This window comes from Oncorhynchus gorbuscha, linkage group LG08 (genome assembly GCF_021184085.1).
Source record: "Oncorhynchus gorbuscha isolate QuinsamMale2020 ecotype Even-year linkage group LG08, OgorEven_v1.0, whole genome shotgun sequence".
NCBI classification, from domain to species: Eukaryota; Metazoa; Chordata; class Actinopteri; order Salmoniformes; family Salmonidae; genus Oncorhynchus; species Oncorhynchus gorbuscha.
In genome coordinates, this window is record NC_060180.1 from 72,706,517 (window position 1) to 72,732,049 (window position 25,533).

The window sequence follows — 25,533 nt, forward strand, 5'->3', positions numbered from 1 at the left end:
GTCACTCATAATTATGTAGGGACACTGGAAAAACACCACCCACTCGTCACTCATAATTATGTAGGGACACTGGAAAAACACCACCCACTCGTCACTCATAATTAAATCGGCTTAAATCGGCTTGTACATCTATGGCAGGACTTGAAAATGGTTGTCTAGCAATGATCAATGATCAACAACCAACTTGACAGAGCTTTAATCATTTTTTAAAGAATAATGTGCAAATATTGTACAATCCAGGTGTGCAAAGCTATTAAGATACTTAGAAAGATTCACAGCTGTAATTGCTGTCAAAGGTGATTCTAAAGTGTTGACTCAGGGCCGTGAATACTTATGTAAATGACATATTTCTATAAATATGCAAACATTTCTAAAAACATGTTTTCACTTTTTTGTCATATTTAATCCATTTTGAATTCAGGCTGTAACATAACAAAAATGTGGAATAAATCAAGGGGTTGGAATACTTTCTGAATGCTTTGTATGATATTATAATAAATTATAATAAATTATAATTATAAATGAATTATTATAATAAAAATCCCCATCAAAATTCGTCAATTTAAACTAGAGATATCTGTTTATTGAATGGGCTGATTCTCAATCCACCGCATCCGGCTGAGGCGCTCTTCCTCATCTGTAGTGGAAGGTGACCGAGCTACAGCGGTGTCTGTCAGATCATGAGAGCTCCCGAAAATCGGTTTTCACATGAAAACGCCTGTAGTGTCCTAACGGTTTGGCCTACTAACTAGTATGACCACTCTATGGACTCGTTAAAAAAAACGAATGGAAGTATGGAGGTCGTTTTGTGCCTACCTCAAGAAAGGGGTTAAATATGTGTACAAAATATATATAAATATGCTAGATGTAGGACAGACACTTCAAAAACGTATTCCTTATTATTTATTTTGTTGTATGTGTTTTTGCCATGTATATATGTGTTATTCCCATGCATTTGTATGGGATATGGTATTAAAGGCCAAATTCAATATTTCATTATAATTTTTATATAATTATATTTGTATATATGCCTAAAGGGCTCCTAAAATTCCAAATCAAATAGCTAAATGCTCCATGGTTTGACTGACAATGTTTTTAACGAACGAAATAATAGCTTGATGACCTTTACTCGCTTTGGTTGCTTGCTGTTGATCCCTTTCCACCTGAAGGTGGCAGAACACAACTAAATGTTGATATTGTTTAAAACGCCAACGACGGAGAAGGATACGTTTTCCCTTCTTCCTGTTTATAGTATTTCCTGTTCCGGTTTTCTAAACGCGTAAACAGAGGTTTGAAAACATACATTTGTCATTTGCTTCCAAGAGAGCAAAGATTGTTTTTTTTCCTCTTAGAAATAGCTCAGGTTTAGATTTTTGGAGATGCACAGACCGGATTTCAGACAACCCGGTCCGGGCGGAATGGGATCGCGAGGTGGTTTCAGAAGCCCGACAGGATTCGACAACAGCGCGGTGGGAATGAATCCGTCTCCACCGTGGGGATTTCGTGGTGGTCCCCCTCCGTCTTTTGGACCGCCTAGATTTGGCCAGTTTGATAGTGCTTCTCCAAATACTCCTCCAAGAGACTTTAGTGGTAACGGTAGTCGGGATTATCACAGTGGAAGTGGGGGTAAAGGAAGATTTAACAACGGCTCGTCTCCAGCGTATACACCGCGTAGACAGAATCCGAGTCCTCATGGCGCTTCTTACAGAAATTCTCCATATCATTCACAAAGTCCTGGACAACATATGGGTTATCAGGTAACTATTGCATGTTATTTTGTTGTTGTTGCTTACACTTGGTGACTAAGTAACCCTTTTTGTTATAAATTGACATTTATTTTAGCGCCTCTGGTCTGTGTAGTCGTAGATGCGGTTTTGTTTCACCTGCTATTTCCCACTCCGACGCCTCCGAATTGACGCAGGCACTGTGTAATTAACGTTACACATTTTATATAACAAATATTTGTCTGTCCAACGATAACCTTAATGATTCATGAGTAGAAGACGACAAAACGCCATTTTTACCATCAGTATGATTTGAGTAGATAGTATGTTTTGGCGTTTGTCTCATTTATTTATTTTTAGTTTCGATTCCACGGCGCTTCTCACAGGTGTCTGTAATTGACCTCCCGACGCCCCCATAATGTTATTTAGGTAATCTAATTGGTTTAGTTTCGATGTCTCATAACGTGATGGTTCTTTCCCCCTGAAGGGTTCCCCTCGGCATTCCACTCCGTTTGGGCCGCGTGGTGGCAGAGGCCAGGGGGCACAAGGTGGTGTGGAGAAGTTTTACAACGCTTCTATGCTGCAGGACCCATGGGCTAGCCTACAGCCAGTGCCGGTCACGAACACAACCAGCTCCCAACAGCAAACCACACATACAGGCAGGCCAGGGAGATATTTCAACTAGGACTTTCCCCTTCAAACCATGCAGATGAGGCCTCAAACCTTTCCGTTTTCATATTTGCCCTGTCCTTTTCTTTTGTTTCGGACTATTACCAAAAACCATTGAAGTGTGGTAAAGTTGCCTATAACACAGACTTCTATAGTACAGCAGTCTTTGAAGATGTCAGAGGATTCACCAGCAATTGTTAGCGGACACACACTGTCCACTATCTGAAGCTCTTTTCCAGCACACCTTGTGATCACACCTTTACTTTTTAAACCTGATCGTGGGACATTCTCAATTTCAGGGCAAATGGCAGCATACTAAAAACCAAACACAGGGAATCAATTATATTTGAAAAATTCTTTCGTGAATTTTTTTGTTTTATCCATTTTGCAGGCTAGTTTAATACCATACATGGTATGTCTGTGTGTACCTTTTTAATCATACGTTTCCCGTTTTTAACATTGTCAGTATAAAGTGTTGATTAGTAAGGGGACCTTTTTATTTACTTTTACCCCTCAGAAGTACAGCTGTGAATCTCGAGGTCTGTATGCACAAAGCATATCCCAGTAGGAATGCTGCTCTACAATCAGTGTTGCCTTTTAAAAAATAAAATACAAACCATAGTGAATCAGATTACGTGGACAGATCCTAGATCAGCACTCCTACTCTGATGTTTTTGTGGATACGGGCCCTGATCTCCACAGGTTAGCATTGCGTTGGAAGAACTGATTGATTAGTCGGGTCTAGCCTGTTATGATGGACTGTATAAACCTCCCATTTGTTCTAGGCCTATATTACATGTGAAATGTATTTTACTGGTATTTCAAGATGGGCAATATAAACCAGTGACTTGTCACTGCCTCAGGTTTCTACATGTGTAAATATGTATTCTAACGGATATGTGTTTTCTTACTGTCGAGAAATATCATTTGGAAGTTTGGTGTAATTGTTTGTAGTAAATTCAAAAATGGTTAAAAAAAAACAGTTGTGATTAGTTTGACTTGCCCGCAGCGTATCACCCTTGCCCTGTGTAGGGTGCAGTCTTTTGAATTGGGATGTTAAATGGTTGTCCTGACTCTCTGGTCATGAGGTGTTAACCCTGGTGTCCTGGCTAAATTCCCAACCTAGCCCCATTTCCATCAAGGCCACCTAATCACCCCCCTTCCCCTCATTTCTAATTGGCATATCACTCCTCACCTGATGGGTGGTGAGCGTTGGTGGCTGTGCATCACCCAGGTGTGCGAGGTGATTGGTTGGTAGTAAAGCGTTAGATAAACCTGATCCATTTATTACTTTCTTATGATTGGCCAAAGACTTAGGCCTACTCGATTATGTAAATGCATGAGTGGCTTCCTTATGTAATCTGTTAACTTTTAAGTCTCGATATATGATTTTACAAATTGACATGGTGCTTGTCCCTTATGCAACAGTACTACATACATTTGTCTATGTATATACACTCACATGTGAAAATGTAGTTTACTCTGGTTTGAAATTTCTATTAAAGATTGCTTTAACTTTTATAGCTGTTCATCTTGTAAGGTTGTCCCAAGAAAAAAGACGAAACATTGACATTGTAAGTTATTTAATTTCCCCTTTCCTTAATTTTCCAGTCAATTTACACTATTCCACATGTTATGAGTTGAAAGGACCTCTGCTGCCAGCATAAGGGCAGCGGACACAGACTTAATGATAGTATCATTGCTCCTGGATATCAAGCCTCATACAAACAGAACAATAGCATGGGATACCAAGGGGCGTGTTCATTAGGGCACACGGTGGAAAAGTGTTTTTCAACGAGAAACGGGTCTTTCTTATTTGAGAAGTTCAAGGTTCCTCCCAGTTTCATTCCATTTGGTGCCTAATGAACGAGACCCAGGTTACAATAATTGTCTTGGTAAAAGAAAGAAACGTACTGGACCAGAACCTATGTTACATCGGAGGAGATGGTGTAAGATATTTGCGGTGTGTGACTTCTAACTTAATTTAAAAAATATATATATTTAATAAAGTTGTCAGTTCTCAAATTTTCAAACAAGATGGAGCCTTTAGCATAATTGGCCATTGGTGCAATAGTTTCCCATTCAGTGAGTCTCCTTAAGTTCACTGGTACATTCCATCCAAGGACTGGAGTAACACCCATCAATGACACCGCAGCACAGTTAACGTTCTCAACTAGGGATGTTCACGCCATCTGAAATGCATTGTCCCGTGTTAACTGTCTTCAAATATCAAAAGTAGCCTATTTTGAAATGAAAAGGGTCTATGTTAACTACTTAAGTGTGTATATATATTGTAAATGAGTACATGGAACAATCAGTTGGGGTTAGTGGTCTGTATAGCCTTGCCTTGACTCTCAATGGCACGATAAGACATTTGTCTAGCGGTAAGGTTTTTTGGTTGTGAGAAAATCCCAATGCCTTAAGGCGTCTGCATAGTACGTTCAGTTTTGTCATCACAGAACTCTGTGAGGGGGGGGGGGGGGGGTTGTGCACAAACGGCAGAAAAAACCAGAAGAACAAAACAAGGTTATTTATCAGACTATACAGAGGACCTCTGTGATATAAGTTATGTTTTATTTTACCTTAACTAGGCAAGTCAGTTGAGAACAAATTCTTATTTTCAATGACGGCCCTGGGAACAGTGGGTTAACTGCCTGTTCAGGGGCAGGACGGCAGATTTGTACCTTGTCAGCTCGAGTGTTTGAACATGCAACCTTCCGGTTACTAGTCCAACGCTCTTAACCACTAGGCTACCCTGCCTATAGTTAAAGGGGATACAGATGTGCCTCGGGATAGAAACCTAAATTACATTTTCCAATTGTGTGTTCTACACACGGATAGTTGTGTTATGGAATACTCTGATAAAGGTGTATGATGATCCATCTAAATGAAATTGGACATATCTTTTAAGGGGCCGGGGTTGAGCGTTAAGTCCATGATCCACGGGATAGAAACGGCACTTCATGGAATGATTCCCATTTTATGTTATATGGAGGGGCCTGCACATTCCTCCTGACATTTCATAGCAGGATCTAAACAAGTGGAATATGGACTCGGCCGTTACAGAATGTACTGGTGTCTTAAAATGGTAATGTGCTGAAGTAGCCAGTCATAACCATTTTCCAGGACACCGATTTGTGCTTACAGGCCTAATTTTTTATCACCTGTTAATTTATGAGGGAGTCATTGGAAATTCCTCCTTTCTATTTTCAGTCTTGATTACCTAGGCCAGGCTGAAAGATAAAACGAGACACTGACAATTTTCTAAAAACAACCTCTGGTTTAGATTACAAGCATTACTCCTTTGCATATTAACGTAACTATGGTCACCAAAAGACTATCCTCTTAAATGAAGGCGACTATATCGGCCTGGTTTCCCAGACACCGATTAAGCCTAGTGCTGGACAATAAAGCAGGTTCAGTGTGAACTGAAAAACAATTTTTAGTGGCTAAGGATTCACATGGCCAGGAAAGCAGACTATTGTGCAATATTTAGTACAATCCCCTCAACCACTGGCCTGTATAGTATAATCCCCTCAACCACTGGCCTGTATAGTACAATCCCCTCAACCATTGGCCTGTATAGTATAAGCCCCTCAACCATTGGCCTGTATAGTATAAGCCCCTCAACCATTGGCCTGTATAGTATAAGCCCCTCAACCATTGGCCTGTATAGTATAATTTCCTCAACCATTGGCCTGTATAGCACGATCCAAAGTGTCACATTTCACAGCAGACTAACCAGATGGCAGAGAGACATTCCAGTGCAAGAGAGTTTTACGTTTGACTGTGGGATCCCATTCAATATCTTTCAATTAAACACCCTTAGGTTTCATGTCTATTCTGTGTGAAGTGGAGTTTCCCGGAGTGACATTGAATGTAGCAGCATTTGAAATTAGCCATGAGATATAATAAATGTGCCCTTTTTCAGCATACGCTTTTATTCATAGTGACTTGGTCATGCGTGCGTACGGGTGGTCCCGGAACAAATCGAACCCACTACACTGGCGTAATAAGCGCCACGCTCTACCAACTGAGCCATACGAAAGGGACTATAGTGATTTACTATCACACTGCAAACATTGCGTGAGCGTTCCGATAGCATCTTTTGTTTGTGACTGCGACACCAGACCTCTACCACCTCGTTTTACGTTTTCTCTCAGAACGATAATTAAGAGGGGTCATTACTGTTCTTGGGATAAAGTATTGTCTTTTGTGGCCTCAAATTCCTTTTTTGGTTTCTGTTGTAGTCTTACCATTTTAGTGTTTACTATAATTGGACGACAAACTCCCCTTTAGTGAACTCACCTTTTAAAAATAATAATAATATTAAATAAATAAAGACAGGATTTTCTCTCCCTTGGCCATGGCTTCTGAGAGGGAAACCTGGGTAATGTTCATTACAGAACGCAACAGATATTTTAACTTCTTGCAACAGAAAGCTAAAATGAGCAATTGTTATTAGACAAGTCCAGGTAGTCCCTCCCTGTTTCAGTCCATTTTGTTCCATTTGGTACCAAATGAACACGACCCAGAGGAATGGGCAAGGTGGAGAGGGCTCGGGAAGGAAGGAGGCCGATGAACTATAAAATACAGCATCGCTCTCTGATTCTCTTGGCCAGGCTCTTCCTCTTCTTCTTTCCGTTCTTCTCTTTGCCATCCTCCATTTTTCTGGCTCTGATCTCACGCATCAGGTCAAAAAATACCTGCAAGGAAGAGAATTTTCTTGGTCACTGATTATTTTTTATTTTTCTCTGCTGGGGGGGGGGGGGGGTCGCCAAATACTGAACATAGCTTCATGAACAGATACAAAAAACAGGCCTAGTTATGATGCTGTAAAATCCTTTCCGTGCAGAAGTTTATAATAGACAGCATTAACATTTCTTTGGTAGTTTGCCTCCCTGCTATACTCATTTATATGACCTCACCCACCACATATGACAAACAATTGTTATGGCCAAATGAACCAGGGTTTCCTACACAGTAAGCAGTCTAAGGACAAGGTTTGACAGCAATCCATACCCCCCCGTACTGTTTTCAAATGCTAACGTTACGAAACTGAAACCAAAGCATGGATTGCTGTCATTATCCCGTCAATTAAATTAAACCATTGACCTATTACAGGTCTGTCTCACGGTCGTTGGAATACATTGCTAGGAACAGTCATGAGTCAATCAAACCACACCCCACTGTTAGCTGGTGTGATCCAACAACGTATCCACACATACAGGTGATCACGGGCCACTAGACTATCCGCGTGGCCATTTAGGTGGAGAGGGTCAGGTAGGTGTTCTATTGAGGATCTTGTATTTGTCTGTAAGCCTGCAACTCAATAGCAGTTACTTGTTTTTTTTTTGGTCATGTGCACAAGTACAGTGAAATGCCTCTTGCAAGCTATTTCCCTACAATGCAGTAATATCAGGAGTACTTTAAAGTAAAACAGGAACACTAGAGTAATTACACTATATACAGGGTCAGTTAATACCATACTATATACAGGGTCAGTTAATACCATACTATATACAGGGTCAGTTAATACCATACTATATACAGGGTCAGTTAATACTATACTATATACAGGGTCAGTTAATACCATACTATATACAGGGTCATGTTAGTACCATACTATATACAGGGTCAGTTAATACCATACTATATACATGGTCAGTTAAATACCATACTATATACATGGTCAGTTAAATACCACACTATATACAGGGTCAGTAAATACCATACTATATACAGGGTCGGTTAATAAAATACTATATACAGGGTCGGTTAAATACCATACTATATACAGGGTCAGTTAATACCACACTATATACAGGGTCAGTCTGTTAATATCATACTATATACAGGGTCAGTTAATACCACACTATATACAGGGTCAGTTAATACCATACTATATACAGGGTCAGTCAGTTAATATCATACTATATACAGGGTCAGTTAATACCATACTATATACAGGGTCAGTTAATACCATACTATATACAGGGTCAGTTAATACCATACTATATACAGGGTCAGTTAATACCATACTATATACAGGGTCAGTTAATACCACACTATATACATGGTCAGTTAAATACCACACTATATACAGGGTCAGTAAATACCATACTATATACAGGGTCAGTTAATACCACACTATATACAGGGTCAGTTAATACCATACTATATACAGGGTCAGTTAATACCACACTATATACAGGGTCAGTTAATACCATACTATATACAGGGTCAGTTAATACCACACTATATACAGGGTCAGTTAATACCACACTATATACAGGGTCAGTTAATACCACACTATATACAGGGTCAGTTAATACCACACTATATACAGGGTCAGTTAATACCACACTATATACAGGGTCAGTTAATACCACACTATATACAGGGTCAGTTAATACCACACTATATACAGGGTCAGTTAATACCACACTATATACAGGGTCAGTTAATACCACACTATATACAGGGTCAGTTAATACCACACTATATACAGGGTCAGTTAATACCACACTATATACAGAGTCAGTTAATACCACACTATATACAGGGTCAGTTAATACCACACTATATACAGGGTCAGTTAGTACCATACTATATACAGGGTCAGTTAGTACCATACTATATACAGGGTCAGTTAATACCACACTATATACAGAGTCAGTTAATACCATACTATATACAGGGTCAGTTAATACCATACTATATACAGGGTCAGTTAGTACCATACTATATACAGGGTCAGTTAGTACCATACTATATACAGGGTCAGTTAATACTATATACAGGGTCAGTTAATACCATACTATATACAGGGTCAGGTTAATACCACACTATATACAGGGTCAGTTAATACCATACAGGGTCAGTTAATACCATACTATATACAGGGTCAGTTAGTACCATACTATATACAGGGTCAGTTAATACCACACTATATACAGGGTCAGTTAATACCACACTATATACAGGGTCAGTTAATACCATACTATATACAGGGTCAGTTAATACCATACTATATACAGGGTCAGTTAATACCACACTATATACAGGGTCAGTTAATACCACACTATATACAGGGTCAGTTAGTACCATACTATATACAGGGTCAGTTAATACCATACTATATACAGGGTCAGTTAATACCACACTATATACAGAGTCAGTTAATACCACACTATATACAGGGTCAGTTAATACCACACTATATACAGGGTCAGTTAGTACCATACTATATACAGGGTCAGTTAATACCACACTATATACAGAGTCAGTTAATACCATACTATATACAGGGTCAGTTAGTACCATACTATATACAGGGTCAGTTAATACTATATACAGGGTCAGTTAATACCATACTATATACAGGGTCAGTTAATACCATACTATATACAGGGTACAGGGTCAGTTAATACCACACTATATACATGGTCAGTTAAATACCACACTATATACAGGGTCAGTTAATACCATACTATATACAGGGTCAGTTAATACCACACTATATACAGGGTCAGTTAATACCACACTATATACAGGGTCAGTTAATACCATACTATATACAGGGTCAGTTAATACCACACTATATACAGGGTCAGTTAATACCACACTATATACAGGGTCAGTTAATACCACACTATATACAGGGTCAGTTAATACCATACTATATACAGGGTCAGTTAATACCACACTATATACAGGGTCAGTTAATACCACACTATATACAGGGTCAGTTAGTACCATACTATATACAGGGTCAGTTAATACCATACTATATACAGGGTCAGTTAATACCACACTATATACAGGGTCTGTTAATACCACACTATATACAGGGTCAGTTAGTACCATACTATATACAGGGTCAGTTAGTACCATACTATATACAGGGTCAGTTAATACCATACTATATACAGGGTCAGTTCCAGTACCATATTAACAATGTGCAGGGTTACTGGATTGATGGAGGTAGATATGTAGGGGTAAGGTGACTAGGCATCATAATATATGATAAACAGAGTAGCAGCAGCGTGTGTGTGGAGGCAGTATGAATGTGTAGAGGTCTGGGAGTGCATAATCGGTCAATTAAATAGAAAAACCATTAGGCCAAGTCCTGGAATGAAGGGGCTTTTTTGGCCTGGAATGAAGGGGCTTTTTTGGCCTGGAATGAAAGGGCTTTTTTGGCCTGGAATGAAGGGCTTTTTTTGGCCTGGAATGAAGGGGCTTTTTTTGGCCTGGAATGAAGGGGCTTTTTTGGCCTGGAATGAAGGGGTTTTTTTGGCCTGGAATGAAGGGGCTTTTTTGGCCTGGAATGAAGGGGCTTTTTTGGCCTGGAATGAAGGGGCTTTTTTGGCCTGGAATAGGCTTTGTGCCTGGGAAACCAAATAAAATACAATTTTATTGGTCACATACACACATGGTTAGCAAATGTTAATGCCAGTGTCGCGAAATGCTTGTGCTTCTAGTTCCAACCGTGCAGTAATATCTAACAAGTCATCTAACAATTTCACAACCCCACTTGTATGTCAAAATAAATAAATAAATAAATAAAAGCCCCATCACCTTGTCAACATTTGCACGGGTCTTGGCGGAGGTCTCCACGTAGCTGACGCCCCACTGCTCGGCCCGGGCCTTGGCCTCCTCGCCGCTCACCTGCCTCCGCTCCTCCAGGTCTGACTTATTACCCACCAGGAGGAAAGGAACATTCTCATCCTCCTTCACTCGCAGGATTTGTTCTCTGGAGAGGAAAGAGGGAGGTCATATCATCCTATAGATCTCTGGAGAGGAGAGGGGTCATATCATTCTATAGATCTCTGGAGAGGAGAGGGGTCATATCATTCTATAGATCTCTGGATGAGAGGGGTCATATCATTCTATAGATCTCTGGAGAGGAGAGGGGTCATATCATCTATAGATCTCTGGAGGAGAGGGGTCATATCATCCTATAGATCTCTGGAGAGGAGAGGGGTCATGTCATCCTATAGATCTCTGGAGAGGAGAGGGGTCATATCATTCTATAGATCTCTGGAGAGGAGAGGGGTCATATCATCCTATAGATCTCTGGAGAGGAGAGGGGTCATGTCATCCTATAGATCTCTGGAGAGGAAAGAGGGAGGTCATGTCATCCTATAGATCTCTGGGTGAGAGGGGTCATATCATTCTATAGATCTCTGGAGAGGAAAGAGGGAGGTCATGTCATCCTATAGATCTCTGGAGAGGGAAGAGGGAGGTCATGTCATCCTATAGATCTCTGGAGAGGAAAGAGGGAGGTCATGTCATCCTATAGATCTCTGGAGAGGAAAGAGGAGGTCATGTCATCTATAGATCTCTGGAGAGGAAAGAGGGAGGTCATGTCATCCTATAGATCTCTGGAGAGGAAAGAGGGAGGTCATGTCATCCTATAGATCTCTGGAGAGGGAAGAGGGAGGTCATGTCATCCTATAGATCTCTGGAGAGGAAAGAGGGAGGTCATGTCATCCTATAGATCTCTGGAGAGGAAAGAGGGAGGTCATGTCATCCTATAGATCTCTGGAGAGGAAAGAGGGAGGTCATGTCATCCTATAGATCTCTGGAGAGGAAAGAGGGAGGTCATGTCATCCTATAGATCTCTGGAGAGGAAAGAGGGAGGTCATGTCATCCTATAGATCTCTGGAGAGGAAAGAGGGAGGTCATGTCATCCTATAGATCTCTGGAGAGGAAAGAGGGAGGTCATGTCATCCTATAGATCTCTGGAGAGGAAAGAGGGAGGTCATGTCATCCTATAGATCTCTGGAGAGGAAAGAGGGAGGTCATGTCATCCTATAGATCTCTGGAGAGGAAAGAGGGAGGTCATGTCATCCTATAGATCTCTGGAGAGGAAAGAGGGAGGTCATGTCATCCTATAGATCTCTGGAGAGGAAAGAGGGAGGTCATGTCATCCTATAGATCTCTGGAGAGGGAACAGGGACGTCATGTCATCCTATAGATCTCTGGAGAGGGAAGAGGGAGGTCATGTCATCCTATAGATCTCTGGAGAGCGCATGGAACTAATTCCTGAACCCCAAAACCCGGTCTCTCCTTTTCACTTCAAAGCCCACCCTTATTACCTGAAGTCAACGGTGGCGGCGAACGACTCGGCCTCGGTGATGGAGAAGACGCAGAGGAAGCCCTCGCCGCTGCGGAAGTAGTTGTCTCGGATGGCGGCATAGTCCTCCTGGCCCGCTGTGTCCAAGATGTCGATCTGCACCTCCTCTCCGTCCAACACCACCTTCTTCCTGTAGCTGTCCGCCTTGGTGGGCTCGTAGTCCTCCACAAACTGATGGAGAGAAGTAGGAGAAAAAGATGGGGCATATTGAGGAAGAGTTTCTTTAGAAGTCCAGGTTTACGTTATAACAAAATGTTTTGAAGATTAAACCACAATGTAATTTTGGCCCAAGCAGACCATCACCGGGCAGAATTGAGGAAGAGAAAAGTCCTTTTGAGAGTGGACAATGGGGCCTTAGGGGGGAGTTTCCACAACTGATATCAGTGTCCATTTTCATGGACATGTTGGCCCCGTTTTGAATATTCTAAAAAAAAAACATTAAAAAGCATTCTTCTTTCCTTGAAGTAATCACTGATCTGACTGGCTTGGTGTATGCAAGCTTTCCACTGCATTGATGTCACTGGTTATGTCGTGTCAGAGCAATGATTTTATTTCAAGGAAGGAAGAAAACAACACGAAGATTATTGTAACAGGTGTGTGAAGACCGTTGATGACATCAGTGGCTCACCTCGTCATACATGAACTGTAAGGTGAGGGCCGACTTGCCCACTCCTCCGCTCCCCACCATGATCACCTTGTGGAGGGCCAGAGAGTTCTGCCCCTTGGGCTTGTTGGTCGTCATGACCGCTCACACACAGACTCACTCACAGGGAGGGAAAGAAGAGAGGGAGAGGAGGAGGAGGAGGGGGAGAGGGGAGACGGAACCGAGGCAACGGGTTGGTTTGAAAGTCAGGGAATCGGGAGAGGGTGGTAATGTCTCAGCGTTAAGGGTGATCCAACAGTCCCTGTGAAGAAGAAAATGAAATAATGTCACTGTTCAAAGTTGTAATCTCATGCTTTAAAACTCTCCATCATATAAAACAAATCCCCAGACATGCAGTAGGCCAAGATACATTTAGATTACCTGAACTTTGAAAACAAAAGTTTAATTCACCCAGTGTTCCATTCATGTCCATCTAGCATTTTAAGATGCTACTCTTAACAATGACGTAGCATTTAGTCCATGTTGATAATTCACCCAGTGTTCCATTCATGTCCATCTAGCATTTTAAGATGCTTTTAACAATGATAGCATTTAGTCCATGTTGATAATTCACCCAGTGTTTCATTCATGTCCATCTAGCATTTTAAGATGCTACTCTTAACAATGACGTAGCATTTAGTCCATGTTGATAATTCACCCAGTGTTTCATTCATGTCCATCTAGCATTTTAAGATGCTACTCTTAACAATGACGTAGCATTTAGTCCATGTTGATAATTCACCCAGTGTTTCATTCATGTCCATCTAGCATTTTAAGATGCTACTCTTAACAATGACGTAGCATTTAGTCCATGTTGATAATTCACCCAGTGTTTCATTCATGTCCATCTAGCATTTTAAGATGCTACTCTTAACAATGACGTAGCATTTAGTCCATGTTGAACACCTTTTTTACACGGCCACACATTCTAAATCAGACGGTTGATGGTTGCTCAGTTCAAGGTAGGAAAAGTATTGTCTTGTGAAGTCTAGGCCTACCTGTAACAAAAAAATGTTTAAAAAAAAGGGACGATAAGCCCTATTTCATTTGAGGATCTGTCACAAAAGATGTTGTAAATAACTACGAGCCTCTTTTTACAACAACAAAACAAGCAGCTGCAAGGTCCTCTGCCTCCAAAAACCGGTCAATGTGTCCTGAGGCCAAACCAGATCTCCTAGCCATTGATAGGCTTAAAGGGTTGGCATTGTTTTATATGCAGTTGTTGGGTTTGTTTTAAGCAAACACTGTTTAAGTGCTACATCAGGACACAATCACTCTTTTCTAAAGCCAGCGAGTAGGCGGGAGAGAGCACAACAACACCCCCTTTTGTCTCAGCAGCTGGTCATTCCTCATTGAATTTCACATGAGTCAGAAGTGTAGTTTTAGGGGGGGGATGTTTAACAAGAAATCCTTCGCTATTTCAGAGTTTACTGTTCCTTTTTTTTTTGAACATATACAGGCCCTAGGCCAGTGATTCTCAACTGGTTTTGCCTCGGGACTCAAATTGAACCAGGTTGTCTGTCGCGGTCCAATATTCTCGTCGCAATTTGGAAAAATGTTTGTAATTCTATATATTGATGTTAAAATGTTCCAATTATATGACAAGGGAACAGTTCCCACCTTTTTCATTGTCAATCATTAAATTTTGTCCATATTATTGAATGTTAAGACCACAAAATAAACCTAATCTGCTAATAATTAATTAAAATATTGTGATTGTAGAAAAATAGTTTTTATTTATTTTTTAAATATAGGTTCTTTATTTCTACATGTTTTAGTCTTAGGTTCAGACTGGAGTTTTCTTTTATAATGTCAATACTAGCTACAGTGGTTAGCAAGCTCGAAGCAAGTCTTTATTTGTTTAACTAGGCAAGTAAGTTAAGAACAAATACTTATTTACAATAATTGCCTACCCCGGCCAATCCCTAACCCGGATGACGCTGGACCAATTGTGCGCCGCCCTATGGTACTCCCAATCATGGCCGGTTGGGGTACAGCCTGGAATCGAACCAGGGTCTGTAGTGACTTGTCTAGCACTGAGACGCAGTGCCTTAGACCGCTGTGCCAATCGGGAGCCCCAATACTTATCAATGGAGAGGCCGTCATATTTAGTGTCGTGTGAATTGCTAGCTATGATCCCATAACCTATATTGTCTATGACGTGTGACTGTCTCGTGACATTTAACCGTGGGTGTACGGAGAAAATGCCCTCTGTCTCTTGTCACCCCTGTTGACTCCCACATGTGGGGAGTTTGTGCTCTCCGATTGGCTAAGTCAAGTGGTTGGCCAATGACGATCATTGTGATTCTACAAGTAGAAAACGGTAGATTCATCGCTACCGGGTCGGGCACGCAGCAGGTACCGCTTTTGTTCAGGCAAGAGAAGGAAACGGCCTCCCAACTGCGACAAGTACTCATCGGCAACGAGACCCTGGGGAATGTTTTAACGCTTGAGGGTTTAGCGGCACCTTCTAACAATACAGTACAAGCGATTTAGGCTAGGCTAATATAGTATAGTGTAGTATGGTATAGTAGTAGCTTGTAGTATCAGGTCACTGTTGACGGCAGCAGACCATGACAGGGTGGTCCAGCCTGGGGACTGGCATAACAGATGCCATGACATCACCCATGTGGGTGATGGGTCCACGTTCGGAGGCTCACATTTAGGACAAAAGGCCCACATTAGAATCTAAAGTACACGATAAGTATGACAATGGGCTGATTGATACCCTGGCAGTGGAAATGACAGCCATCACATTATCTAGCCCTAGGCTGTGTTTCTGGTGGTGGGGCCAATGGCCAATTGATCAACATAAGTCCTTTAATAATCCTAGTCAATACAATATCTAGTAAAGACTTAAGCATACTGATATCGGTTGATCAAAAACCCTCCTAACCTGGGTAAGGGTTTAGTCACCTCAACCGAGGCCATAACTGTCTTTTTAAGCTGCACTATACAGAAATCGTTCCGCCATTTCCTGGTTGCTAAAATGGTTGCTAAAACAAGCAAGTACAGTGGAAAGTATTCAGACCCCTTGACATTTCACATTTGTTACGTTACAGCCTTATTCTAAATTAGATTAAATAAATAAAACATCCTCAGTAATCTACACCCTATAACGACGAAGCGGAAAAAGGTTTTTAGGATTTTTTTAGCTAATGTATTAACAATATATATACATTATTTACATAAGTATTCAGACCCTTTGCTATGAGACTCCACATTGATCTCAGGTGCATCCTGTTTCCATTGATCATCCTTGATGTTTATACAACTTGGAGTCCACCTGTGGTAAATTCCATTGATTGGACATGATTTGAAAAGACACACACCTGTCTATATAAAAGGTCCCACATGTCAGAACAAAAACCAAGCCATGAGGTCGAAGGATTTGTCCGTAGAGCTCCGAGACAGGATTGTGTCAAGGCACCGATCTGGGGAAGGGTACCAAAACATTTATGCAGCTTTGAAGGTCCCCAAGAACACAGTGGCCTCCATCATTCTTAAATGGTAGAAGTTTAGAACCAAATGAGCAATTGGGGGAGAAGGGCCTTGGTCAGGGAGGTGACCAAAAACTCGATGGTCACTCTGACAGAGCTCAAGAGTTCCTCTGTTGACATGGGTGAGCTTTCGAGAAGGACAACCGTCACTGTAGCACTACACCAATCAGGCCTTTATGGTAGAATAGGCAGACAATAGCCCCTCTTCAGTAAAAGGCACATGACAGCCTGCTTGGAGTTTAGACACCTCAAGACTCTCAGACCATGGGAAACAAGATTCTCTGGTCTGATGAAACCAAGATTGAACTATTTCGCCTGAATGCCAAGCGTCACGTCTGGAGGAAACCTGGCACCATCCCTACGGTGAAGTATAGTAGTGGCATGGACTGGGAGACTAGTCAGGATCGAGGCAAAGTTGAACGGAGCAAAGTATAGAGAGATCCTTGATGAAAACCTGCTCCAGAGCGCTCAGGACCTCAAACTGGGGCAAAGGTTCACCTTCCAACAGAACAACGACCCTAAGCACACAGCCAAGACAAGTCTCTAAATGTCCTTGTGTGGCCCAGCCAGAGCCCGGACTTGAACCCGATCTCTGGAGAGACCTGAAAATAGCTGTGCGTCATACCCAAGAAGACTCAAAGCTGTAATCGCTGCCAAAGGTGCTTCAACAAAGTACTGAGTAGAAACAAACATTCTACAACCTGTTTTTGCTTTGTCATTATAGGGTGTGTAGATTTATGATGGGAAAAAAACTATTTAATCCATTTTAGAATAAGCCTGTAACGTAACAATGTGGAAAAAGTCAAGGGGTCTGAATATTTTCCGAAGGCATGTATAGAGAGAGAATAATTGTACCAGTTAAACTGCTGTGAAATATATTTCTCCACAACCAAAAATATTGTATTTTCAGCTGTTCTGAAGTTGGCGTACAAAACCGGATGTAAGACGCAAAACCAAAACTTAAGATCGGGAAACATAGAAATAACGTGAATAGATCAGTTCTACCGCTACTTAGACCTGCTTTCAATGAGTGACAGATCTATATCTTACATTTCTATGTGAATATGGACAAGTCGGACAAAAAGTTACATATTCATGTTCGGTACGAAACGGCTGAAAACATTCCCGAAACTGTAAAGTATTGGGCTATCTGTACATTATAAGAAACGGATCGTTTTCTGTTGCAAAACATTTTGCCCAAATGAAATGACCCTGAACATTATTACAAAACAATGATAAAAGGCCATTGGATCAACTGTGAAAAACTAGAGAGGTAGGCCTATTTCTTGAACTGGACCGAGTGGAACTAGGGTGTCAAATCACTAGCTCTAACATCATCAATGAAAATTCTAGAATTTCCCAGAGTTTTTAAAGCTGGCCCTCGAAATATGCAAGGGAGTGTCGCAATTGGCAATGCATACCACACCGGTATGCCTTTTTAATAGCTAATCAAATGAAGAGAACAGCCTAGACAGTGACGTCATCTGCTCACCATGTCCGTAATAGACATCGATACAGCAGTGAGGGGAATGTCAAGTAGGACGACAGGATCTGTGGTAGCTCCCACCATAGAATAGCAATAGTTGAATCAAGAGTTAGCAAGTATGTGGAAACACAAGGGGTACAGAGGGAGATCCCAAGGATCAGTTTAGGAGAAGGAAGAGGAAGTAGTATTCTGTCTTTGCTATCTGCTGGAAAATCAGAGCTCACTTTATTAGCTTCATACATCAGCCATTAAAGTTGTCCCTACACACTGATCCTGGGTCAGTTTACCATTAACCCCCCCCCCACACTAATGGTTTAAGACTAAATGGTTTACTGGGGAAGCTGATCCTAGATCTGCACCGAGTTGAATCCTCACAACGGAGAGGTGAGAAATAGGTATTGCTTTGATCACGATATATTGTGTATACCTGTATTGATTTTTACAATAGTCAATAGCGATAGTTTTGATTCAATGTTAAAATGTTCTACTTCACTGTCAGTTTTGTCCTAGTTTGGTTGAGTATAAAACCCATCAAAATGGAGTAAGCCCATTTAAAATTAAAATACATGAATTTTCTGCTATTCAAGAGTCATGCATTACTCAGAAAATGTCATTCTAATCGTTCATTATTCAGAAACATAAAATACCTTCATACCGCCAACAATAAAATGTAAATTATTTTTGCCCATATCGCCCATCCTTACCCTGAGGGCAGTGAGTGTATCTCCGTCTGAACAACACTGCCAAACCCAGATGGCAAACAAGCTCAACCAACTGACAGCCTGTCATTTGCCTATGTAACCTGTATGCCAATGACGTTTGTGTGATGTAAATTGGGTGGTGTCTCCACTCCCCAGCCCTTGCGAAGGCCCCCGAGTGGCGCAGCGGTCTAAAGCACTGCATCTCAGTGCGAGAGAGGTGTCACTACAGACCCTGGTTCGATTCCAGGCTGTATCACAACCGGCTGTGATTGGGAGTCCCATAGGGCGGTGCACAATTGGCCCAGTGGCGTTAGGGTTTGGCCAGGGTAGGCCGTCATTGTAAATCAGAATTTGTTCTTACACAACTTGCCTGGTTAAATAAAAGGTTGAATAAATATATATTTTTTTCAGTCTTCCCTTCCCCCTCTTACTAAAACTACATATTGTACTAATCGTACTACGTACTATTTTGAACGTACTGTTTAGTAAACGTATGCAGTTATAAATAAAACATACTAGGCTCACGTATACTAAAGTGTTATCCAATTGCGTTGATTCATTCGTTCATTTTGCACCTCCCCTTATCTGATTTTATTAGCTCGTCAAACACGAGTGGGTCTGAAAATATATCTTCCTCAGTAGCATGCAGCAAATTCGTACTCGACGAAAAGCCGAAATAAATTCTGGCATTTGAAGCATTACTAGATTTATTTTTATATTTCACATAATATAAAACGTTCTTATTTTCACGTACACAATAGTGAATTGAATGCAAATCAGAAGGCAAGTACTGGTACCTATTCCAACACGGACAATGTTTTTTCCCATTGTGTGTTTAATAAATTGTAGGCCAAAAGAAAGAAAACTGCCTTTCTTGAACACTAGCACCTTCCCTTACTAGCACCTATTTTGCTGATGGCTACTTTGAGGAACATTTGACTTACTATGACTGGGATGTGGTTGTCTCACCTAGCTATCTTTAGTGCATTCATCTTAACTATAAGTCACTCTGGATAATAGCGTCTGCTAGGCTAAATGACCAAAAATGTTTATTGCAGCTGTGGCCTCCAAGCTTCACTGTCAATGGCAGCTGTGGCCTCCAAGCTTCACTGTCAATGCCAGCTGTGGCTTCCAAGCTTCACTGTCAATGCCAGCTGTGGCCTCCAAGCTTCACTGTCAATGGCAGTTGTGGCCTCCAAGCTTCACTGTCAATGGCAGCTATGGCCTCCAAGCTTCACTGTCAATGGCAGCTGTGGCCTCCAAGCTTCACTGTAAAACACGTCTAAGTACTGACTGACATTCTTATAATTCCTCAAGGTTGTGCAGGTACTTCTGTGGGCATCGTTAACAGTGTGATGGAAAGTCCAGATGCCCCTCTGTTTTGTTATTTGAATGACTGCCGGAAGTAGCTAGCTAGCGGTTGTGTTTTTAGAAAATAGTGTAGTGGCTAAACATCCTGTTAGAAACACTATCCATCTTCGAATCCCAAATGGCACCCTATTCCCTACATAGTGCCCTCATAGCCCATAGGGCTCTGGTCTAAAGTAGTGCACTATATACGGAATAGGGTGCCATAGGGCTCTGGTCAAAACTAGTGCACTATGTAGGGAATAGGGCTCTGGTCAAAAGTATTGCAGTATATAAGGAATAGGGTCCCATTTAAGTTTCCATATTGGGAATAGGACTCTCCCTGGCCAATTGTTTCCCACATGGCCAAAACACCCAAAACAATGGCCACACAGCCAACAAGTTTTGAAGTGTTAGTTGACTGAGAACACATTCTCATTTACAGCAATGACCTGGGGAATAGTTACAGGGGAGGGATAAATGAGCCAATTGGAAGCTGGCGATGATTAGGTGGCCATGATGGTATGAGGGCCATGGATTCTTTAGTGATCAGAGTCAGGACACCTGTTTTAATGTCCCATTTGAAAGACAGCACAAAGTAATGTCCAGAGGAAAGAGTGCCTCCTATTGACCCTCCAACACTTCCAGCAGCATCTGGTCTCCCATCCAGGGACTGACCAGGACCGGCCCTGCTTAGCTTCAAAGGCCAGCCAGCAGTGGGATGCAGGGTGGTATGCTGCTGGAAATCAGTTCAGTGATAAACTCAAATTCACACAGACAAGTGAAACACTACCTTGAAGACTACTAGGCCTTATGACTCCACAAATGAAATGTTCTGTAAAAGTATTCTGAAACTAAATCTTTCTCTATACCTGTCACCTCAAAACCTGTGTCCCATCTCATAGCCCCAGTATCAATGTAGGACTGTTCTGGGCTCTGTGGTGACATTTTTTTAAAATTTATTACAAAGTACACATGTGCTACTAAATTTAATCATTTTTTTGGAATGCATAATGAATCGGACCACAATGAAAAACACGGCAATCGGCATTTGAAACAATAAAGCACAATAAAACAAAGATTGAAGGATGGGGCTGGGGAGATGTAACCACTCAAATTCATAGAGCTATGGAACGCAAGGACTGACAATCCATGGTATCAACATACAGCAGGGTTGCCCAATAGGTGGTATGTGGGCCAAACTTTGCCTTCGGGTGAATCTATATGATCGCCCCCAAAATGTTCTGAGCAAAAATACCATTTTCGTTGGACACAAGACTCAAAATCACCAAGGTAATGAGGTCAAGGTGATTTGCAGTGGCGGTGCAATACCATTGTCCATGTTTTTATTACTAATATCAGCCTTGTGTTTTGCGATGCGGAGTTTCAATGCTTGTTTAGTTTGACAAATATAAGCAGACCAGCAGATGCATTTGAGCACGTTTATACCATTTGTGGTGCTATAATTAATGAAGCTTTGGCTTTCTTTACCTGTTCTCGGGTGGTAAAACAAAAAGTTAGTATTGGTTGCGTTGTCAAAATATATAGCGCATTTGGAAAGTATTCAGACCCCTTGATTTTGTTACGTTACAGCCTTGTTCCAAAATTGATAAAAATTGTACCCCCCCCCCAAATCTCCACACAATACCCCATAATGACAAAGAGCATTGCTCTGGAGCAGGTTTTCATCAAGCATCACTCTGTACTTTGCTCCTTTCATCTTTCCCTCGATCCTGACTAGTCTCCCAGTCTCTGCTGCTGAAAAACATCCCTACAGCATGATGCTGCCACCACCATGCTTTACCATAGGGATGGTGCAAAGTTTCCTCCAGATGTGACGCTTGGCATTCAGGCCAAAGAGTTCAATCTTGGTTTCATCAGACCAGAGAATCTTGTTCCTCGTGGTCAGAGTCTTTTAGGTGCCTTTTGGCAAACTCCAAGTGGGATGTCATGTGCCTTTTTTCTCTTTTTTTTTTTTTACTGAGGATTGGCTTCTGTCTGGCCACTACTATAAAGGCCTGATTGGTGGAGTGCTGCAGAGATGGTTGTCCTTCTGCAAGGTTCTCCAATCTCCACAGAAAAACTCTGGAGCTTTGTCAGTGACCATCGGGTTCTTGTTCCACCTCCCTGACCAAGGCCCTTCTCCCCCAAATGCTCAGTTTGGCCAGGTGGCCAGCTTGGTGGTTCCAAAATTATTCCATGTAAGAATGATTGAGGCCACTGTGTTCTTGGGGACCTTCAAAGTTGCAAACATTTTTTGGTGCCCTTCCCAGATCTGTGCCTTGACACAATCCTGTCTCTGAGCTCTACGGACAATTCCTTCGACCTCATGGCTTGGTTTTTGCTGAAATGCACTGTCAACTGTGGGACCTTATATAGACAGGTGTGTGCCTTTCCAAATCATGTCCAATCAATTTAATTTACCACAGGTGGACTCCAATCAAGTTGTAGAAACATCTCAAGGAGTATCAATAGAAACAGGATGCACCTGAGCTCAATTTCAAGTCTCGTAGCAAAGGGTCTGAATACTTATGTAAACAAGGTATGTTTTTTTTTATATAAATTTGCAAAAATGTCTACCTGTTTTGTCATTATGGGGTATTGTGTGTATAGACTTGAGGATGTTCCAGTGTTTAAAAACAATGGATTTGACAATTGTAAATGAGAACTTGTTCTCAACTTGCCATTCTGGAAATACATATATATTTTTTTTGTGTGTGGACATAATAAACAGTCTCCTCTGCGTCCCATAAATAAATTAGCATCGTTAGGCGTGAATGCAGCTCTCATCACTTTGTCCCCAGAGTCTGTTGGTGGAAACTGCCCGCATATTGGAAGGCATTTGATGCAAGGGCTTTTCAGTGAGAGACAGAATAAAGAATTAGAATAAGGTAAGATACCCTCCGGTCTAGTGTTGAGAGAGCGCTCGTAGGCCTGCGTCATGCAGGATAATAGAGTAGAATGTCAAGTGTAACCGAGTTGCTTTCAGTGTCGCATCTCTAGTTATTGATGATCTTAAGCACGTCCCCGGTATCTCCTAAAAAAAAAGCTTTCAATGCTGGCACAATTTTAGAGATGAAAAACAAATGTACCTACTAAGATAGGGGTTCAATAGGGGTTACTTTTACCTGATACTCGGACGGAAAATAGGTTTTTCTCTGCTTTAAATTATTTTTCGGGAAGCCATAAATTAATTGTATCCCAATGGGCTCCCGAGTGGTGCAGCGGTCTAAGGCACTGTATCTCAGTGCCAAGAGGCGTCACTAAAGTCCCTGGTTCGAATCACATCCGGCTGTGATTGGGAGTCCCATAGGGTGACGCATAATTGGCCCAGTGTTGTCTGGGTTAGGGTTTGGCAGGGGGTAGGCCAGTCATTGTAAATTGTAAACACCTGCATTGCTTGCTGTTTGGGGTTTTAGGCTAGGTTTCTGTACAGCACTTTGAGATATCAGCTGATGTACGAAGGGCTATATAAATACATTTGATTTGATTTAAATAAGAATTTGTTCTTAACTGAATTGCCTGGTTAAATCAAGTAAAATCAAGGTTGGAAATGATTGTGTTCGTCAAATACTATCTGTTTGGGATTCCTGCAGTCTACATTCGGGCTTTATGAATCCTAGCTACTTTTGAAGCTCATCTCGTGAACAAGCTCTTCTTTTTGCTTTCATTCTGTTCTACCACATATTTGCATTCTACAGAGGCTGCCTGGACAGCGAAGAAATCATTACAACAATTATTACATTGGTGATTTGTTACTCTCCCTAGGGGCACAGGTGCTCCCAAATAAAACCAAGTCCAGGTAGTGCAGCATACACTGTTCTCATTTTCACGACAAAATGTGAAGTCATTCATTTCCATGCACCTAGTCACGTTTCAAACACCTTATCCATTATAAACCTGCATCTTCAGAGAACAAAAAAAAAAAGGTGAATCTGATTCCATATAACCAAGTAGCTTCGATCCCAACTTGCGAGACATTTCGCTTACCATCACAATTAAATCATAGGAAGAGCGCACATCTTTGTCCTGAGCTTCACATACAACAAGTGTCAAATCAACAGCCATTAGTAAACAAGTTGGCATCGTGTAACTTATGCGCATATATAGGAATGGGTGTGGTTGGTATGTTTACCCAGTGTAAGAGACGGACGTGTCTAGGAGATGAATATTTAAATACTGAACCGATAATCAAGCCTGTCAACCAGTTTGTTGGTGCATGCATTTAACAATATGGGTTAGAAAATCAATACATTACAAGTTGTTTACTGACCTTAATAAGCTAAAGCCTCAATGTTACACCGTGTCGTAATTTCAGCAAATAAATTAGAAAATTAGCCATCGACAAGTGCATTTGCTTACTAGTTACTAGCTAGCCATAGGCTAGTTGTTCATGCCGTTGTCGGTGACCACATCGCCAGCTAATAAAAGCATCCATTCATTGGCTACATTTGAATAGCTAGCTAGCTATTACCGTAGTTAACTAGTAATATACACCGAGTGTTATGCTTGCCATAATGTATAAACATTTTAAACAAACTGCTTTTATGTAGCTAGCTGACTAGTTAGTTATAGCGAGGCACCTGCTTACCAGAATGAAGGTGTCGTGTACCGTGTAAACAAACTCACTTGCTGCTCGGCTAACAACGTTAGCTAACAACGTTCGCCGAAGTTAGCCGAAGTTAGCCGACGTTAGCCGAAGTTAGTTAGCTACTGTAACTAACTGGATTATAGTAGTTGGTCGCAAAAAAAAAAAATATCAGGTCAAACGACGACACTGTACGCATCAGTAGGTATTATGAGATATGCTACGTTTGCAACGTAAATATATATGTTTACCGGCTCTCAAGGCTCGTCCAAGTTAGTTTTGATTAAAAAAGAAAAGAGGAAAGAAAGAAAGAAAGAAAAAACCTCTTGTCAGTCCATCATTATTTATCAAGCTTGCTTAGACATTTCGCCCCCGCCGGTGATGCTGAAGGTGTGCGTTTTTCAAGCTGTCCACAAATGTCGAATAAATCAAAATGCCAATAAATCTAAATCACATAGGCCTATAACTTTTTTTGTTTGTTTCTCCGTTCACCTTATTGACTATGATCATTCGGGTATTTCTTCCAAATTGCTTCTAAAAAATAAATAATAATAATAATCCTTTGCTCCTACGCAGACAGGTGTTTTTCGTGGAATTAGATGACTGTAGGCGAGGGGTGTGGCTATGGTTTGCGAACATCACTAAAATCATTCACCATCAAAGTTGCTCCACAAAATATGATGATGCCAGTATACATCGCATGTAGCTAGTGTTTATACAAATATTTTCTAGGC

At 41.3% G+C, this 25,533-nt stretch overlaps 2 protein-coding genes across 7 annotated transcripts; one reads left to right on the top strand and one right to left on the bottom strand.

The window, feature by feature from the left end:
* The first annotated feature begins 1,233 nt into the window (after nucleotides 1–1,233).
* LOC124042172 (M-phase specific PLK1 interacting protein) lies at nucleotides 1,234–3,914 on the top strand. The gene is made up of 2 exons (XM_046360568.1): nucleotides 1,234–1,757; nucleotides 2,212–3,914. The coding sequence occupies exons 1-2, from the start codon at nucleotides 1,380–1,382 to the stop codon at nucleotides 2,407–2,409; spliced, it is 576 nt and encodes a 191-aa protein (XP_046216524.1). The 5' UTR covers nucleotides 1,234–1,379; the 3' UTR covers nucleotides 2,410–3,914.
* Nucleotides 3,915–3,959: 45 nt separating this feature from the next.
* On the bottom strand, nucleotides 3,960–25,414 carry LOC124042171 (ras-related protein Ral-A-like). 6 transcript variants are annotated; one of them, XM_046360562.1, is made up of 5 exons: nucleotides 25,292–25,414; nucleotides 13,163–13,439; nucleotides 12,497–12,705; nucleotides 10,974–11,148; nucleotides 3,960–7,099 (listed from the first exon to the last, which is right to left on the bottom strand). In XM_046360562.1, exons 2-5 carry the CDS (start codon nucleotides 13,274–13,276, stop codon nucleotides 6,977–6,979), a joined length of 621 nt encoding a protein of 206 aa, XP_046216518.1. In that variant the 5' UTR covers nucleotides 13,277–13,439; nucleotides 25,292–25,414; the 3' UTR covers nucleotides 3,960–6,976. The 6 variants fall into 6 exon arrangements, with proteins under 6 accessions (XP_046216518.1, XP_046216519.1, XP_046216517.1 ...); XM_046360563.1 differs by lacking the exon at nucleotides 25,292–25,414 and adding an exon at nucleotides 25,051–25,159; XM_046360561.1 differs by lacking the exon at nucleotides 25,292–25,414 and adding an exon at nucleotides 24,803–24,935.
* Nucleotides 25,415–25,533: the final 119 nt, after the last annotated feature.

Coding starts and splice junctions, on each gene's coding strand:
- LOC124042172 (XM_046360568.1), top strand. CDS start 1,380: ATGCACAGACCGGATTTCAGACAACCCGGTCCGGGCGGAATGGGATCG. Junction 1,758..2,211: donor GACAACATATGGGTTATCAG/GTAACTATTGCA, acceptor TTCCCCCTGAAG/GGTTCCCCTCGGCATTCCAC.
- LOC124042171 (XM_046360562.1), bottom strand. CDS start 13,276: ATGACGACCAACAAGCCCAAGGGGCAGAACTCTCTGGCCCTCCACAAG. Junction 11,149..12,496: donor GCCGCCACCGTTGACTTCAG/GTAATAAGGGTG, acceptor TTTCCTCTCCAG/AGAACAAATCCTGCGAGTGA. Junction 7,100..10,973: donor CCCGTGCAAATGTTGACAAG/GTGATGGGGCTT, acceptor TCTTCCTTGCAG/GTATTTTTTGACCTGATGCG.